The following is an 18,469-nucleotide window of genomic DNA, read 5'->3' on the forward strand; positions in this document are numbered from 1 at the left end:
CAATTTATGTATCTAGACTGGATTTATGGAGGTTCTGGGGTTCAGCTGGCAGCAAAATGTTCATTTTCACCATAGACATTACTAGACCTAGGCACCTGGGGTATGAGTCTTATAACTTTTTCCCCAACAGTTCTTCAAGGGTTACTTGCTCTGTTGTCTGCTAGGTCCCACAGTGGCACCACCCACACAGATGTTAACCAAGCCTAAATCATGGACTAAATAAGGAAGTGCAGTACTTCTTGTGTTGGGAAGATGGCGATGAGTGATAGAGGGGGTGGGGACCCTCGTCCTACAATCCCCTCATCACTGTCCCTCCTTTAAAAGACAGTTCTGGTTGTTTCCTCACTCTCTGACTAAGGTCCATGAATAAAGAAATGACCTGGTAGGAGATCAGAGGAGCCATTTCCTAGTTCCCTTGAGGGTGGAATTTTAAGCCCCCTCAGAGACCAAGTTGCCTGATGTGGGCGGAGTCCTGGTTTGGGGAAACCAATCAGCTCCTGTCTAGTAATCCTCTTTGTCTTTGTATTTTAGTCCAGGGCCAGGAGATAAGGAAAACCTCCGAGGATTGTCTCACTTTGTCTCCAGACTGGAAAGTAGAAGATGAGGACATCACACAGTACAGTCCAGGAGAAAACCCGGCTCCCTCCAATGTCCATCCGGCACCACCCAGTGTAGATGGACCACCGGATTCCTCGTATCCTGAGGAACCTCAGACTGTGCGGGACCGGGCCGGCCTTCCAACAGGGAAGAGCTTCTCCTGTACAGAGTGCGGAAAGGGTTTTGCAAGAAAGTCTAATCTTTACACCCATCAGAGATCTCACACAGGGGAGAAGCCGTTTTCTTGTCCTGAATGCGGAAAATGTTTTTCAGACAAGTCCAATCTTTACACACATCAGAGACTGCACAAGGGGGAGAAGCCATATTCCTGTCCTGAGTGCGGGAAATGTTTTGCACAGAAGTCCAATCTTTACACACATCAAAGGTCTCACACGGGGGAGAAGCCGTATTCCTGTCCTGAGTGTGGGAAAAGTTTTTCAGAGAAGTCCAGTGTTTACACACATCAGAGATCTCACACAGGGGAGAAGCCGTATTCTTGTTTTGAGTGCGGCAAATGTTTTTCACAGACATCAAATCTTTACAAACATCAGAAGTCTCACACAGAGGAGAAGATGTATTCTTGTCCTGAGTGCGGGAAATGTTTTTCACAAAAGTCCATTCTTTCCAAACATCAGAGATGTCACACGGGGGAGAAGCCGTTTTCCTGTCCAGAGTGCGGGAAATGTTTTTCACAGAAGGCCCATCTTTGCTCACATCAGACGTTTCACACAGGGGAGAAGATGTATTCCTGTCCTGAGTGTGGGAAATGTTTTTCAAATAAGTCAAATCTTAACACACATCAGAGATCTCACAAAGGAGAGAAGCCGTATTGCTGTCCTGAGTGCGGGAAATGTTTTTCACGGAAGTCGCATCTTTCCAGACATCAGAGATCTCACATGGGGGAGAAGCCACTTTTCTGTCCTGAGTGAGGGAAATGTTCCTCACTGAAGTCCTGTGTTCCTGTACATCAGGGGTCCCACAGAACCCTGGAGATGTATTAGTGCCTTGAGTGTGGGAAATGTCTTCTAGATGAATGTTGCTGGGCATCCAAGCTCTCATGTGGGGAAGAAGCACACCCTGATAGGAGGTCTGATGGAGGTGTGGAAGTGTGAGGTACTGCTACTGTGACAATGACACAGGGTCCTCCTGGCTGCTGTTTGAGAAGCTCCAACATGTATTTTGTGAGCAGAGAAAACTGTGTTCTAGGTTTTCAATGGTTTTGGTAGTTCCGGGTCGGGACCTGGACCTTGAAGGTTCCAGAGATTCTTGGTGGGTACAAGACCTTCAGTCCTATGTCCAGGCTTTGCTAGATGCCTGCAGCCTGCGTGAGTACATAGGTGGGCAGGATCATTATAGGCCAGGTCTTCTGACATTTGGAGACAGGACCCTGTCAGGAGAGCTGGGGGTTCTTGCTGGAGACTGCATCCCTTGTGAGGTGGGATTCCTTGCCCAAGGACTGGGAAAGTCAGGACAGCTCCAAGAGTCTGGGGGACCTGAAGTGGCTTGTGAGTCCAGGGGGCTGGAGGGAGTCCAGAAGTCAATGGAGGAGTGATCAAGCTTGAGGGGGGTGGGGAACCCTATGTAGAGGCCAGGAGTGGACCTGTGTAGTGAGGTGCTGTAACCAAGGCTGAGTAATCCTGAAGAAGTCCTAGTCTGGGGACCAGTGTAAAGATCAGTGGTGCTGCTGAAGTGTAGCCAGGTGAGCTAGCATTTTCAGTTATCTGATGTATTGACAAAGCTGGACAATCCCCTGCGTGGGAAACCTTATGGTGTAAAGACTTTTATTTTCCTTCTTAATAAAAGTGGGCTGCCGTGCCGATAAACCACAAGTCTTGACTGACGTGGACTCACTTACAAATATCTACCACAGGAGCTAACAAACCCCCATATCACAGAGGGATTTCAGGAAAATACTGCATTGAGGCCACTAGATGGAGCTGACCAACATAGGAAATCATTGTGTAAAATAAATGATGGCCAGAATGTATCTCGGCGGGGCAAATGCTCCTCACATTTGTCCAACTAACTTTCACTTGCAGTAAGTTTTTATTATTAAAGTTTTGTAGGATACATTGTGAAACTCGTACAAATGTTCAGAAGTAACCAACCCATGAAAACAATTCCAGCGTGCATCCGTAAATCATACAAGAGAATACAAGTGATGGATATAAAGATCAATGAGCGCGGCGTGTTACTAGATCGGGTTTACAGTAACCATACACATTGTAAGAATGGCAACAAGAGGATAATTAGGGAAGGAGAAGAGAATAAAATGAGGGGGAGGCTAAATCTTGAGTTAGCCATAATTTTGGAGACACTCTTGACTGGGTGTGAGAGTCGGGTCCTGCACAGAGGATAGGCAAGATACCCAGTAACCAAGGCCTCCCAGGTCAGGGGGCTGAGAGAAAAGGAAGAGGGAAGGAAATAGAACAAGATGGTAAGATGAAGAACAGATGGAGGACATCGGGGACCCCCTTACCAGAAACCTGGGGCCTGAATGCCTATAGCAGTGTGTAGGTGTCAGGGGACATGGGGGGGTGAGTGTAATGTATCCACCCGGCCCAAATTTCTAAGAATTTCTTATTAGACATCTTTCTTAGATGACATCTTTGCTAAGATGGACTTCCACGAGGGGGCCAAGCTCTTGTTTTCAAGTATTGTTTTGCTGCTAGTAGAACATTTATAGCTAATTTTAAATTGGGAACTCGTGAGGCCTGGGGGGATTCAAATGCCATCGTACCAAGGGTTCCTGGGAAGGTGGCGAGTTAGTAATGTTTGTAACCATTTTAGGATCGCCCAAAAGAGGACAGAGAGTCAAGTGAGGTGCAATAAAGTTGCTGGAATATTTATCAGAGTTCCAGGCGCAGAGTGTGTGACCCATCAAGAGGCTGATAGATGTAGATCTGGATTTTGGAGGACGCCATGGGAGTGAACGACAAGACTTTTGAGAACAGAGCAATGCTTCTAAGTCAGCCCATAAGGGGAATGTTTTGTGGTGTAAAGGGAGGTTAGTGGGGTAATCTGGGCACCAAGAAATATTTAGTAAAATTTGGAACACCCAAACCTCCTTGTTCCTTATGTATAAATATAGTATGTCTTGAGATGCGTGGCCCTTTTTCTGCTCAGTTGAATCACAAGACCTGATTTAAAAAAAAAAAGTATAGGAGGAGATGGGGATTTATGGGTAAGAGAACGGAATAACTAAACGAGTTTTGGAAAAATTGCCAATTTTATATCGCTGATCCTCCCTATCCAGAAGAGGTGAAGATGAGTCCAGGAGTGCCCCTCGTAAATCACCTTAACCAAAAATATGCAGATGACTATACTGCCCAGTAAAAAATCTGCGTTGATGAGTCCCTCATTAATTTTTCTGGCCACCTTGCATTCAAACAATTTCTCCCTAGCAAGCGTGCCAGATATGGGGTCAGACCTGTCTATCAGACCTGTGATTGGGGGGGTGCTATCTGGTATTTCAGGGCCTCCAAAACTGTGATAGGTAGTGAGAAAGTGAAATGAGGAAGTTATGCACTTTCAGGCTTTTAAAGTGGTCATTGGATTTCAGGCTCCTATTTGTGGCTAGGCTTCCAAAAATTCTCTCAAATGTGGTATCCCCATACTCAGTAGAAGTAGCAGAATGTATTTTGGAGTGTAATTCCACATATACCCCGAACCCTGGCCCCTCACCACCTCTCCCCCCCTCCAGGGACCCCCCTGCCCCCGCCAGCCGCCGCAACCCCCTCAACCTCATACCTGTGCACCTCCTCCCCGCATCCATCCCCCCTCTCTCGGTTGCACTTCTGAACGCCCGTTCGGTTTGCAACAAACTAACTGCCATCCATGACCTCTTTATCTCCCGCTCCCTCAACCTCCTAGCCATCACCGAAACCTGGGTACAGGCCACTGACACTACCTCCCCTGCGGCACTCTCCCATGGAGGTCTCATCTGGTCCCATTCACCTAGATTGGGCGGTCACAAAGGTGGTGGTGTCGGCCTGCTCCTATCACCGCTGAGCACCTTCCAGGTCCTCCCTAACCCCCCCTCCCTAACCTTCTCCTCCTTCGAGGCTCACTGCATCCGGCTCTTCTCACCCACCCCCCTAAGGATCGCAGTGATCTACAGGCCCCCCGGATCCATAGCCCGCTTCCTGGATGACTTCGCCGCCTGGCTTCCCTTCTTCCTCTCCTCTGAGCTACCGACCATCATCCTCGGGGACTTCAACATCCCCATCAATGACAACACCCCAGCTACCTCCCAACTCCTCCACCTAACCTCCTCCTTCACACTCACACAATACACTCAATCCTCCACCCACATCAATGGGAACACCCTGGACCTCGTCTTCTCCCACCTCTGTACCCTTAACCACTTCACTAACACCCCCTTCCCTCTCTCCGACCACCACCTCCTCACGTTCTCCACCTCCCCTTCCCCTAACTCCCCCCCCCCAGTGCGCCAAACCATCACCAGCCGCAACCTCCGCAACCTGCACCCAGCCCCCCTCCACTCGGCTGCCGACCGCTTACACGACAGCATCCTTCCACTGTCATGTCCTGACCTAGCCACTAACACGTACAACGACTCACTATCAGCTACCCTAGACTCTCTGGCACCCCTAACCACACGCAACATCAAACCCAGACCGCTCCAACCATGGCAGAACGACCACACTAAATGCCTCAAACGTCGCAGCCGTGCGCTGGAGAGACTATGGCGCAAAACCAGGTCCCCTCATGCATTCTCCCTCTACAAATCTGCCTTCCTCACCTACACCTCCTCCCTCCACGCCGCCAAGCAGGCCTACTTTGTTAACCTGATTAACACCCTATCCACCTGCCCTCGCCGACTCTTCTCCACCTTCAACTCCCTGCTCTCTCCCCCCCCTCCTCCAGTTAGTACCTCACTCACCGCCCACGAAATTGCCACTCATCTCCACAACAAGATTGACGCAATCCGCAAGGACATAGTCAACTTGCAATCTACCTCCCCATCTAGCCTCCCCCCTTCCATCACCCCCTCATCTCTCCCCTCCTCTGACCTCGCAACGGCACTGCCCCCCACCACACCCAAGGCCCTGCCTACCGTAACCCCCCCATCACTGCACTCCTTCAGCCCTACTACCACTGAGGAAGTCAGCAGAGTCTTCTCAGAAGCCCGCCTCACTACCTGCCCCCTGGACCCTATCCCCTCCCAACTCCTCCGGTCACCCCCCTCTTCCCTCATCCGCTCCCTTACCCACATCTTTAATCTCTCCCTCTCTACTGGCGTCTTCCCCTCCCCCCTAAAACATGCGCACATCACCCCCATACTCAAAAAGCCCTCCCTGGACCCCACTGACCTCAACAACCTCAGACCAATTTCCCTGCTGCCACTCACTTCCAAGCTCCTTGAGCGCTTGGTCTTCGATCGCCTAAGCGCCCACCTGACTGACAGCAACCTCCTTGACCCACTACAGTCCGGCTTCCGTCCCCTACACTCCACCGAAACTGCCCTCCTCAAAATCACCAACAACCTGCTAACCGCCAAAGCCAAAGGCGACTACTCTGTCCTCCTCCTCCTAGACCTCTCCGCGGCCTTTGACACAGTCGACCACCCCCTCCTCCTTAATAAACTACTCTCCCTTGGCATCAGAGACACCGCTCTCTCCTGGTTCTCGTCCTATCTATCCCAACGCTCCTTCAGCGTTTCCTACAACGGTGCCACCTCCTCCTCACTCCCCCTCTCTGTTGGGGTCCCCCAGGGCTCTGTCCTTGGACCCCTTCTCTTCTCCATCTACACCTCCTCCCTTGGCAAACTCATACACTCCCACGGCTTCAATTACCACCTCTATGCCGATGATACTCAAATCTACCTATCCACCCCTCACCTCACCCCCACATTCTCCGCCCGCATCACTCACCTCCTAAACGACATCTCTGACTGGATGTCGCTCCATTTCCTCAAACTCAACCTCTCCAAAACCGAGCTTCTCATCTTCCCCCCAGCCCGCGCCTCCCCCCCCCATCCTTTCCATCACTACCAACAACACCACCATCAATCCCGCCCAGCAAGCCAGGGTCCTTGGCGTCATTCTGGACTCAAACCTTTCCTTTCAACCTCATATCAAATCTCTCACAAACACATGCAGACTCCACCTCCGCAATATCGCCAAGATACGCTCCTTCCTTACCCCAGACACCACTAAACTACTAGTACACTCCCTGATTATCTCACGCCTGGACTACTGCAACTCCCTCCTCACCGGCCTACCCCAGTGCAGGCTCTCCTTGCTTCAGACCATCCTGAACTCAGCGGCCAGACTCATCCACCTCACCAGCCGCTCCACCTCTGCCACCCCCCTCTGCCTCTCCCTCCACTGGCTCCCCATTGCCCAACGCATTAAATTTAAATTGCTCACCCTGACCTATAAGGCCATTCACAACACTGCCCCTAACTACCTCACCGACCTGATTCCCAGGTACCACCCTACCCGTACCCTTCGCTCTTCACAGGACCTCCTTCTATCTTGCTCCCTGGTCTCTTCCTCCCACGCACGACTGCAAGACTTCTCCAGGTCCTCCCCCATCCTCTGGAACTCACTACCCCAATCCATCAGACTGTCACCTTCCCTCCTCACCTTCAGGCGCTCCCTGAAAACCCACCTCTTCAGGGAAGCCTACTCCACCCTCACCTAACAGCCGCTGCCCTTCCCTCCTCCTACCACTCCATCCCCCACAGCCGTTTCCTCCTGTGCCTCTACCCCCTCCCTCCTAGATTGTACGCTCGAAAGAGTAGGGCCCTCTAACCCCTCGTGTGCTGTTTGATGTTACTGTTCTGTTTCATGTATTGTCCCCCCTCTATTGTACAGCGCTGAGCAAACCCTTTGGCGCTATATAAACTCGATAAATAAATAAATAATAAATAAATAAATATACCCATGGCTTGTGTGAGTAATATGTCACTTAAGTGACAATTTTGTGTAAGAGAAAAACAAATGAGGAACAAAAAAATCTTCCATGGACTCAACATGCCTTTCAGCAGATAGCTTAGGGTGTCTTCTTTCCGAAAAGGGGTCATTTGGGGGTGTTTGTACTGTCCTGGTATTTTAGCACCTCAAGAAATGTGATGGGCAGTCAGAAAGTAAAAGTTGTGTAAATTCCATTATCTATCCCATAGTTTGTAGATGATATAACTTTCATACAAAGCAATTAATATGCAGTTATTTGGATTTTTTTTTTACCAAAGACTTATAGCAGAATACATTTTGGCCTAAATTTATGATGAAATTTGAGTTTATTGGATATTTTTTATAACAGACATGAGAAAATATTGTTTTGTTTTTTTTTAAAGATAGAGAATTTCCGATTTCCAGAATTCCATTGTTGGGAGTTTGGTTGTATGAGTTTGTTTTTGGAGTGGGTGGTACAAGGTAGAGAGATGGTAGCTGGAAGGTGTAGAGCTGTTGAAGAGTGTTATGAGGCCCATGGGCTGAGTGTTCTCACACCAGTGCAGGTGAGGTAGCATATGTCTAATTCTGAGGAATTTGTAGAAGTCTTTCTGGTCCAGAAAATAACTGAGGCAGAGATCCTGAAACGTTCTTATGTAAGTGTTGTTCAGCAGATCTTTGACAGAGTAAATGCCCTTTGTGTACAAGTTTACAGGTGGATATCTTCAGATAGGAGTTCCAAGGTGAGAAGAGAAGGCATTGCAGAACCTTTTGCAAAGAGGATTACGCCAAAGAGTTCCACATTCATATGATTGGTGTTTTGGTGTCCAGGAATTCTGGTCAATTTCTATCATTGCACCATGGAGAGTATTCTTCCCATCCACACTGCAGTGTAGTATGATGGCTGTAGGATGGAGGATAGGAAGTGTCGGTCTCAGGAGGAGAAATAAAGCTCAGCGGATCATAGGTACAGATCTATCGAATTTGGACACAGCTATGCCAGCAGACTAAAAAAGAGAGCAAATGGCAGTGATCCATCCCGGTTACAGTGTGTTTGTATCTATGATAAATGACAGGCTAAACCCACCTGGAGACTTTCTCCACACCTGGAGTGTGCTGAGTTCTTGGAGAACGTCTACACAGTGTTTCCAGATTGGCTTTATCACCCCAACGAGCTCGCTCCAGTTCATGGATGTCATCATTATGTTTGGAGGATCTCACCAGTCAGGAGCCTTTCCTGTCATCCTACATGTTCCCTTCTGAGGATTGTTCTATCCTTCCAAACAAATGTATGAAATCATGGATGAGTCCTCCTTCTATGTGATCTAGAAGATCTTCAATCACAATGTCTTTATGGATGAAGTGGATGAGCCAGTTTATATATTATTTATTGCTTTACAGCTTTATTCCCTCCAGGATTCATTCTTTATTTATAGAACCATTCAAGGAAGTGTTCTTACTTTGAGAGATCTCCACCACCATTCCTCTGTGACCATTACATCCTTGTCATTTATGTCCAACATCTTCATTATGAGTGGATTGATATTTATTTTTATACTTTAAAGAATATTTTTACATTTTCTTCACCAAAAAGATTTGATTTCAGAGGGAACCTGTTTTAATGTATTTTCTATAGGTAATAAAATATCTTTGTTAAAGTGTTGGCTGCATAAGAACTAGAATTATATTTTCTTCCTTATCTTGTGTTATATATGAGTTTCCCTGGTAGCCGTGTAAGGTAGATATTTTACAGGAATGATTATTCAGGCTCCATTCACACCAATGCGTTTTTTAGTACTTTTTGTTTTCAGAAACGCATAACAGTCCACTTAACATTGTTTCCTATGGGCCATGTTCACATCTAGGCTTTTTTGAGTTGCTGTGTTTTTGGAAAGGGTCAGGGACTTTTTTAAAAGCAAAAAGCAGCATTTTTTGCTACAATAGAGTTCAATGGAGAATCTGTTGAAATACATGGTAGTGTGTTTTTGCATTTGTATTCTGCCCAACAAAAAAAATTCCACTTTGAAAAAAAAAAAGAGCTGAACAAAACACGGTAAAAACGCATCACAAACGTATCAACATGTAAGTGTACAATCCAAACACACATGTTCCTGCATTAAAAATGGCGGTGTGTGGAGTGCGCATGTGCGGCCGGTGGGACGGACATGGAGAGATAGAGCTCTGTCTCCCCGTCGGGTTGCAGAGGTAATCCGCCCACAGATCCTGGCCGGCACGGCACCTGGAGAGGTACATACCTCCACTGTGACACCCCCCCAGACCCGATCCGGCTCGTTTGCAGGCCAGCGGTCGGTGATACGGATATAAGGAGCCGCAGCTCCGTCTCCCTCGCAGGCCGCACAGAGGCATGCCCACTTCCCACAAGTCTGCATCATAGCTCAGACACTTCCATTACCAGATCGTGGGGGGCTCCATTCTGAAGGACACTCTCACCTGACAGCAGCATGGTGAAGGGGGCACCCCACCACCAGGCTCCACCACAGCAGAAGCCCATAAAGGAGGCACTGGCAAAAGCCTCATCCAAAATGGCCACAATTACATCACACAGTAGCAAGCAGGCTACAGGATCCTACGCAGTGCTGAGGGATGCACCACCAAGCCATCCCAGCGCATCTGAGGGTGAGTCCAATGTAGATCCAGACGCCCCCACACACACCCTGACTCCTGACCTTACACCCCCCGATCTTCTGGTGCGTTTTGAGAAGATGCTGCATAAAGCCCTGAAACAAACCTCAGACAGTATCACCGCTACGCTGTCCAGAGAAATTTGAGAAATGGGACAACGCACGGCGGACCTAGAATAAAAAGTAGACGATCTTGACACCTCACTTCAGACACATGCTGACGATCTTGATCTCTTGCGTGACGAAAACGCTACATTGTTAGCGCGCTTAGAAGACTTCAAGAATCGGGCAAGGCGCTCAAACCTGCGCGTCCGTGGCCTTCCAGAGTCGATTGTCGATGTCCAGTCTACTATAACGGCACTGTTCCAGGAGCTCGCCCCAACCATTCCAATTGACCGATTAGAAATGGACAGGGTCCATAGGGCATTAGCCCCACGATGCTCTGAGGGCCCGCCACGCGATATCATAGCCAAGCTCCACTTTTTCCGTACTAAGGAGCAACTCCTGCAGGCAGCCCGCAACACAGACTCCCTACGGTTCCAAGGCCACACCTACCAATTATTCCAAGATCTTTGCCCAACAACCATCGTTAAACGTAGAGCTATGAAACCACATCTGCAAGCGCTTCAGCATCATGCAATACCGTATAAATGGAGCTTCCCCTTCGCAGTACGCTTCAGATACCAGTCCCGGGACTACTCTTGCAAAACCGCTGAAGATCTACTGGACGTCCTGCGGAACCTTCAGCTACACTCCCCCTCGAGCCAGCCGGAGGGTACCAAAAGCAGATCTACATCCTGCTCACCACAGAAACCCTATCCTCCACGCTCAGCTGGCAGTCAATTCAGTGTCCACAAACGTGGGCGCTTCACCTCACCGGGCACACCTCCACAAGACACCATGGACTGAACCGCGTCCTTCACTTCTTCTCTTACCACACAAATGATCAAGTGGACTGGCCTTCACTTGATCAGCGGCGAGGTTACCGCCTATGATATCCACCTTCCCTGCCTCACGCTTAGCAGCAGGCATTGTGTAACCTCCCATTGATCATAGGGGCTTGATTAGCCCCCTAGTTCCTTTTCTTCATAATGTTCACTTCTGCTTTTGGAAAACACCCTTATTTGGGCTTTCCTCATAAGGGAAGGCCAATATATTTCTTTGTTTCCCATGTATTCTTTAGAGCATGTTGCTCAATGTGTGCTATTGTTGATACCGCTACCCCTCAGTCGGGTCTTAGATTGTTTGCAGAGGCCTCAGCTTTGGCGGCATTGGATGCTACAGCTCCTCATCCCTGTTGGTCAGTTTTCAAGCTAATAGTCGCCAGAGCTCAGGACCTCTTCAGTTGTTTGAGTACTGATCTGCCCACTCTTTTCCGGGATCTTCTTACTATGTATTCCCTTTCTTTTTCTTAACAAAACCTCTGACATCCCCGTGGTCCGCTTATCTGTGCACTCCCCCTTAGGCCCTGCGCTATTGCTTATTTAATAGCGCTTGGACTACCACAGCTCCCCGAACCAACCTGACTTTAGGTTGCCCCGGGGACTGCTTCTCGGGCCTAGTATGGCCCCACACCACCTCCCCCTGGTATTTTTCCCTATTCATTTCCCCCTACTTTTCCCTTTAAATGGCTCCATGACCTTACCCAGTTTCTTTCACATTAAGACAACCTTACATAATGGCTACCAGTCTCCCTCATGGCTAACAACACTTTATCCTCTGATACAACATACACCTTCCTTATGGGCCCATTTAATATCCTCACCCTGAACGTTCAGGGCCTCAACGCTCCACAGAAGCGCAACAAAGCCTTTCGCTCTTTTGCGTCACTTAGAGCCCATGTCGTTTGCCTACAGGAAATGCACTACACTTCTAACTCCACCCCCAAGTTTTTTGGGCCCCGTTACCTGCAGGTCTACACAGCCTCAGCTGCAACAAAGCACAGAGGAGTACTCATCGCCTTCCACCGTACAACACCCTTTACAGTATATCATGAAGTCAAGGATCCTGAGGGTCGTTACCTCCTGTTAACAGGGCAACTCCTAGACGTGGACGTTACCGTAGCGACATATTACGCTCCGAATCAAGGTACTTTACCATTCCTATCCCATCTATAATTGGTAATAGAACACCATGCGCGAGGTACTTTGTTTGTCTGCAGAGACTCTAACTGCACTTTATACCCCTTTCTTGACAAATCTCCCCAATCCCCCCCTCTCCCTACCTCCAATCAATCTTTCCAAGCCGTACTACAACTTCACTCCATGATAGATACCTGGAGGGAACTTAACCCAACTAAGCGTCAATATACTTTTTATTCACACCCTCATAAGTCTTTCTCCAGGATAGATCACATTTTCATAACTATCAGCTCCCCCTCCCGGCTCCTGGGCTCTGAAATACTTCCGATTCCCTGGTCTGATTATAGCGCCGTATTCACTTCCATGACCTCCCTAGCCCCATCCCCTTCTGACCCCTCCTGGATCATTAATGACAATCTGCTAACAAATCCCATTCATTGTCTAGAAATTGAGGTTGCTCTCAAAGATTATCTTTCACTAAACCAAACACCCGATATTTCTCCTCTCCTCCTTTGGGAAGCACATAAACCGGTCTTGCGGGGATTCTGCATTAGTAAAGCATCCTATTTAAATAAAGCGAAATGACAAAGACGTCTCTCTCTCGAGCGCACATATAACCAATCACATCAAGCCTTCCAAACAACCCCTTCATCAGCCAACCGTGAAGCTCTTGAGCAAGCCCGATTACCTCTTGATCTATTTCTCACGGACCAAGCAGAGCTCTCACTTCGTAGATCCCAACACAAATACTACACAAAAGCAAATAAACCCAGTACCTTTCTAGCTCTTTCGCTTCGTAGGCTCGATCAGACAATTAGACCCATTCGAATACGCACCTCTTCTGGCAACCTTACTAGTAATCCGAACGCATCCTACAAACTTTCCACAGGCACCTTTCACAACTCTACTCTCCCTCCACTCCCTTCGACCCCACCCAGGTGGATGCTCTCCTGGCCCCATCTCTTTCCCGGCTCTCTCTGAGCACCAATTAGCAGCCTTAGAACAACCCATTGCCCCAACCAAAACCCTAAACGCAATTAAAAACCTAAAACTTAGCAAACACCTGGGACCGGATGGTTTCTCCGCCACATATTACAAAAAATTTGCCCACCTTCTAACGCCCACCCTCACCAATTCTTTCAATGCCATATTATCGGGCCATACCTTCAACCCAGAATCAGTACAAGCTACCATCTCCACGATCCCAAAACCCAATTCGGACGATACGCAATGGTCCAATTATAGGCCGATCTCCCTCCTCAATATTGATATTAAACTACTTGCCAAAATCCTTTCCACACGTCTTAATATGTGTATAGGTTCCTTAATTCATAATGATCAGGTGGGATTCATCCCAACTCGACAGGCCAGAGATAATGTCAGACGCGTGACACTCCTAGCGCATATCGCTATGTCCCGGAACATTCCGACCTGTTTCCTGTCTCTGGACATCAGGAAGGCATTTGATACAGTCTCATGGCCATATCTACAGTACATTATGAGCCGCTGGGGCTTTGGCCCACACTTTTTAACCTGGATTTTCTCACTGTATCGAGAGCCATTGGCCAGAATTCGGTACCTAGGACATAGGTCTGCTCACTTTCCAATCTCCCGGGGCACTAAGCAAGGTTGCCCTCTTTCCCCCTGACTCTTCGCTTTGGCCATAGAACCGCTTGCCCTCCTAATCGGAGCTGATCCGGATGTTCGAGGGCTTCAAATAGGTAGCTCCCATCATAAATTATGCCTCTTTGCGAATGACGTTCTGCTTTTTCTCACTTCTCCCTTGACTTCCTCCCCTCCCCTCCTCCGGCTTCTCGAGAGGTTTGGTTCACTCTCTGGCCTTATAGTAAACCCTCACAAATCCACGGCACTTAATGTCTCCCTTCCCTCTATGGAACTGGCACACTTGAAGCAGATACTTCCATTTCCTTGGTCTCGGAATCACATTCCTTTCCTGGGAATCAGACTGACCCCCAATATATCAGATCTCTTTGCAGCTAACTATACCCCTATGCTGACGCATCTCACCGCTCTTATGACTAAGTGGTCCTCCTTACCACTCGCGTGGCTGGGCAGGATAGCAGTCATAAAGATGTCTATACTCCCAAAAATTTTGTATCTATTCAGAGTTCTCCCAATCCCTGTACCTTCTCATTATCTTTGTGTTTTACAGCGTCGCATTTCTTCCTATATATGGGGTACTGTCTGCCCCCGCATACCTCATTCCACCCTCTTCCGCTCCAAACTCAACGGAGGTCTTGGCCTTCCCGATATTGTTAAATATTATCAGGCGGCGCACTTGGCTCAACTGCCAAAATACCATGCGACCTATGAAATACCCCAATGGGTTGTGCTTGAATCTATAGATTGTGATCCCCTCTCTATGACAAACTTACTCTGGCTTAGACCAAGTGATCGCCGCTCAATAACAAACCCCATTACGTCTCACTTTTTATCACTATGGGACAGATTTAAGACTCGCTACCTTCTCCAATCTTTACATAATCCCCTACTCTCACATCTCAATAATCCAGCCTTTCCCCCGGCATGGTCGTCACCTCTCTCTTTCAAACTATGGACCTCTGCTAACCTACTCAGTACCCACCACTTCCTACTGAGGAACAAATTCAAATCCTTTGCCTCACTGCAGGAGACACATAGCCTCCCAGCCTCCGAAATATTCAGATACTTACAACTACAACACTTCTACGGCCCCTACACTAAAATACCCAACCAAACTAACACCATGACTTCCTTTGAGCGAGCATGCTATAAGGATCCTCATAGGCGCGGCCTCATTTCTAGCCTATACTCCCTACTCACAGCCCTGGCCTCCGCATCTTCCCCTTCATATACCCATAAGTGGGAAACAGACTTGAACAGGCAGCTTGATCAATCCGACTGGGAACACATATGGGCCAATACAAAATTATCCTCACAGAATGTTGTAGCTTTGGAAACTAACTATAAAGTTCTGACTCGTTGGTACATGACTCCATCAAGAATTGCAAAATTTACCCCTCACTACTCCCCCAACTGCTTCAGAGGCTGTGTAGACCCGGGAACATACTATCACATCTGGTGGGATTGTCCGGTAGCCAAAATCTTCTGGATGGATGTCTTCACTATGTGCAAATGCGTTCCAACCCACCCCAACAACGGCTCTTCTCAATCTGCGCCCTCCCAATGTGACTATGTCAGAGCCTGGGATCGAACCTGGGCCTTCTGCAGTGAGAGGCAATGTCTCTTCTCACTGAGCTATCTGGAATGCTGGACAGCTCCCTTGACAATTCTTGGATAATCCTGCCTTGTGCCTTGATTACTCTTGAACCTTGAACTCCTTGCTCCTCCCATGAACTTCCTTATAAAAGCCATGTCCATGCACTTCCTCCTTGCCAGATTATTGTGCCTTTCCAGCCAATATCCCGCTACTGTTCCTGCTGCTGTCTACACCTCCGCTACTGACCTTTGGCTTGTTCCTGACCATGATTTCGTCTCATCCTAACGTACTACGATTGATCTGCTACCATTTGTGACCGACCCTTGGCTTGTGACTGACTCTGCTTTTGTCTGATCTCTAACCTGTTGATCCGCTATTGGTTCCCAGTCTGCTCATTCCCTGGTGGGGTGATCCTGAGATCTGCGACCTGGTATTAACACGCAGCCCACTCCATCTCCACCATTAGGAGCTCTGGTGAATACCGGTTAATACTTAGACCCCGCACCTCAGGTGAGCCTGCGTCATTCCCAGGGGGATCCGCTGGTGTACCTATACTGCTGGTTCCAGGTAAGCCTTTTACTGCTATAGCACCTGGTCTCTGAACCTGACCTTATATCGTGACAGACTATGTCACAATTCAAACTCATCATGCAGGTTACCACAGCAGCCAAGCAGGTCATAGCAAAATCTTGAAAAACCCCCGTCTTAAGCATTAGAACTAGAGTAATGCAAGCTATGATACACGCTAAGGTTGAAGCCACAATTCTCAATACAATTCCTAAGTTTTTGAATATCTGGACTCCCTGGGTTGAGAGTTTCCTTCTGCAAAACTTTGACGAATCCCTCCTTCTTCCATGATATTCAAATTAAATAATCTTTGCGCAGTACTGGTACCACTTCTAACCGGTCCCACAAATTATTTATATCCCTCCTAACTAGTCATGGAGCCATCCCTACCCCCCCATTCCCCTCCCCCCCTCTCCTCCCCAGGTTCCTCCCTAACTTCCCACATAGCGCGGGGGAGTCTCTTTTCTCATTGAACAAGTTCCTCTTTGACATATTGCTACCTTATGCTAAAATATTTTCTGTATACCAAGAGACATAAGTTTTGTTGCATTGTTAGTTTGACGCTTTCTCTCCCCCTTCCTTTATAGACATTTGTACTGTATATATTTTCTCCTATGCTTTGCACCCAACATAATGTCTATTGTCAAATGTCAATGTCTTCACCCCTTTGTTTCAAAACTAATAAAATGTTTGAACAAGAAAAATGGCGGTGTGTATAAGTGGGTGCTGCAGCGACCGTCGGCTGGAACCAAACAGAATCAGCGAGGGAGAATGTCACCAGCACACCGAGGATCACCAATATGGGGCCAAAAGTTTTAATGAATGATCACATAGTTACAGCAAGGCAATGTTTTGGAGTCTCACAGAACCTCTTCATCAAATGCCTAATGAAGGGTTCCTTACAGATGTTCCTCGGGGCTGCAGTTCCTCTGAGCTCCTCAAGGTTGTGATCTCACTTCTGCCCAGACAGGAAGTCTCTATGGAAGACAGACAGGAAGTGATGTCAGGTACAGACAGGAAGTGATGTCAGGTACAGACAGGAAGTAATGTCAGGCAGGAAGTTCAAAGTGGCTTTGAAGTAAAAAAGAGACATTACCAGAAGTGGCAGCAGAGGAGGTAATAAGATGTTATGTTCTATTTACACCCAGTAATCCCCGTCATGTCCGTCCTCCTCCATAGTCATGTCCGTCCTCTTCCTCCATAGTCACTGTGACGTCTTTTATCTCCAGCAGATGATGATACACACATATATAGTGTGGGAACCCAGATTAACCCCTTCAGGGCAGAACATTCCCCCACTTCCGGGGCCGGAACATTCTCCTCATTGTGGAGATAAATTCTAGTAATATGGTCCTCTAAACAAACAGCACTGACAATAAATAGACAAGACAAGGACCATCCTGACCATACATGGCCTACAAAGGGCAATGATGACACTACACAGGCAGCCAATGGGCAATCATTACACTATGCAGCCAACACAATGATGGAGTGCCGGGGTCAGGAGTATGGAGCATAGAGCCCCTTACATTGCTGCTCAGCAGGAAGGAAACATTCCCCAGCCGGCCATGAAGAATATGTTCCATCATTGGTGTCAGAGGGACGGAAATACTGAGGGGTCTGAGGGAAGTAGAGGAGCTGAGGGGTCTCTGAGGAGGTAGTGGGACTAAAGAACTCTGGATCTTCTGAAGGTTACTTCAACTGAAGGACTCTGGGACCTCTGAGGTGGAGGAGTAGCTGAAGAACTTTGGGAGTCTGTTAGGAAGTAATAGGACTGAACAACTCTGAGAGGTTAGTAGGGCTGGAAGCTGTGGAGGCCTCTGAGGGGGTATTCAGGCTGCAAGGCTCTGAGGTAAGAGGGGGCTTTAGGGCTCCTAGGAACTCTGGGTCTCTGATGGTCCTCCCACCCCACCTTCACTTACTTTTCTGACCCCCTTAAAGATCTCCTGCCAGCACGTGTAGGGAGTCTTCACCTCTCCATCTCACTGGTCAAGAAATATATTGCAAGACACAAAATAGAACAAAGAAGGACATTTAGTCCTTGGGGAGGTCTGTATGCATAGCATTAATGCTTAATGGGCGGACAGTCCAATACCTTCCCATACCACAGAATCTGGCAGTGCCCGGTACTAGAATTCAGAGCCAGAAAAATCCACTGCCCCTCTGTACAATGTCCTGGAAATGTCAGAATACTTGGCAACTAAGAGATCAAACCCTTCCCCCCTGCTGTCCTCCTCCTACCCAAACATAGAAGAGATGAGAACAGACTCCTCCCCCACAGCTCTCTACTCCACCAGCACCATCCTCCTGCTATACAATCCCTTCTGTTACTGCAGAGAGTGACAGTGACATCACTCCTGTCAGTCAGCAGGCTGCCGGAGATTGGAGCCTTGCAGCCAGATATAGGGCAATTATCCTGATTAACAGGGAACTCCAGCC

General features: G+C 48.1%; 1 protein-coding gene across 1 annotated transcript in view; it reads left to right on the forward strand.

Moving 5' to 3' along the window:
* Nucleotides 1–102: 102 nt before the first annotated feature.
* LOC149460733 (uncharacterized) overlaps nt 103–18,469 on the forward strand; it is a 61,083-nt gene continuing 42,716 nt past the window's right edge. Inside the window, exons 1-4 of the mRNA XM_089679227.1 lie at nt 103–106; nt 532–1,511; nt 10,373–10,937; nt 11,852–12,222. Of these exons, the coding sequence (XP_089535353.1) occupies nt 103–106; nt 532–1,511; nt 10,373–10,937; nt 11,852–12,222 (1,920 nt within the window). The remainder of the gene's footprint in view (nt 107–531; nt 1,512–10,372; nt 10,938–11,851; nt 12,223–18,469) is intronic.

The sequence above is a fragment of the Staurois parvus genome, unplaced genomic scaffold (assembly GCF_062004578.1).
Source record: "Staurois parvus isolate SC_StPar_1 unplaced genomic scaffold, SC_StPar_1.0 ptg000221l, whole genome shotgun sequence".
Classification (NCBI taxonomy): domain Eukaryota; kingdom Metazoa; phylum Chordata; class Amphibia; order Anura; family Ranidae; genus Staurois; species Staurois parvus.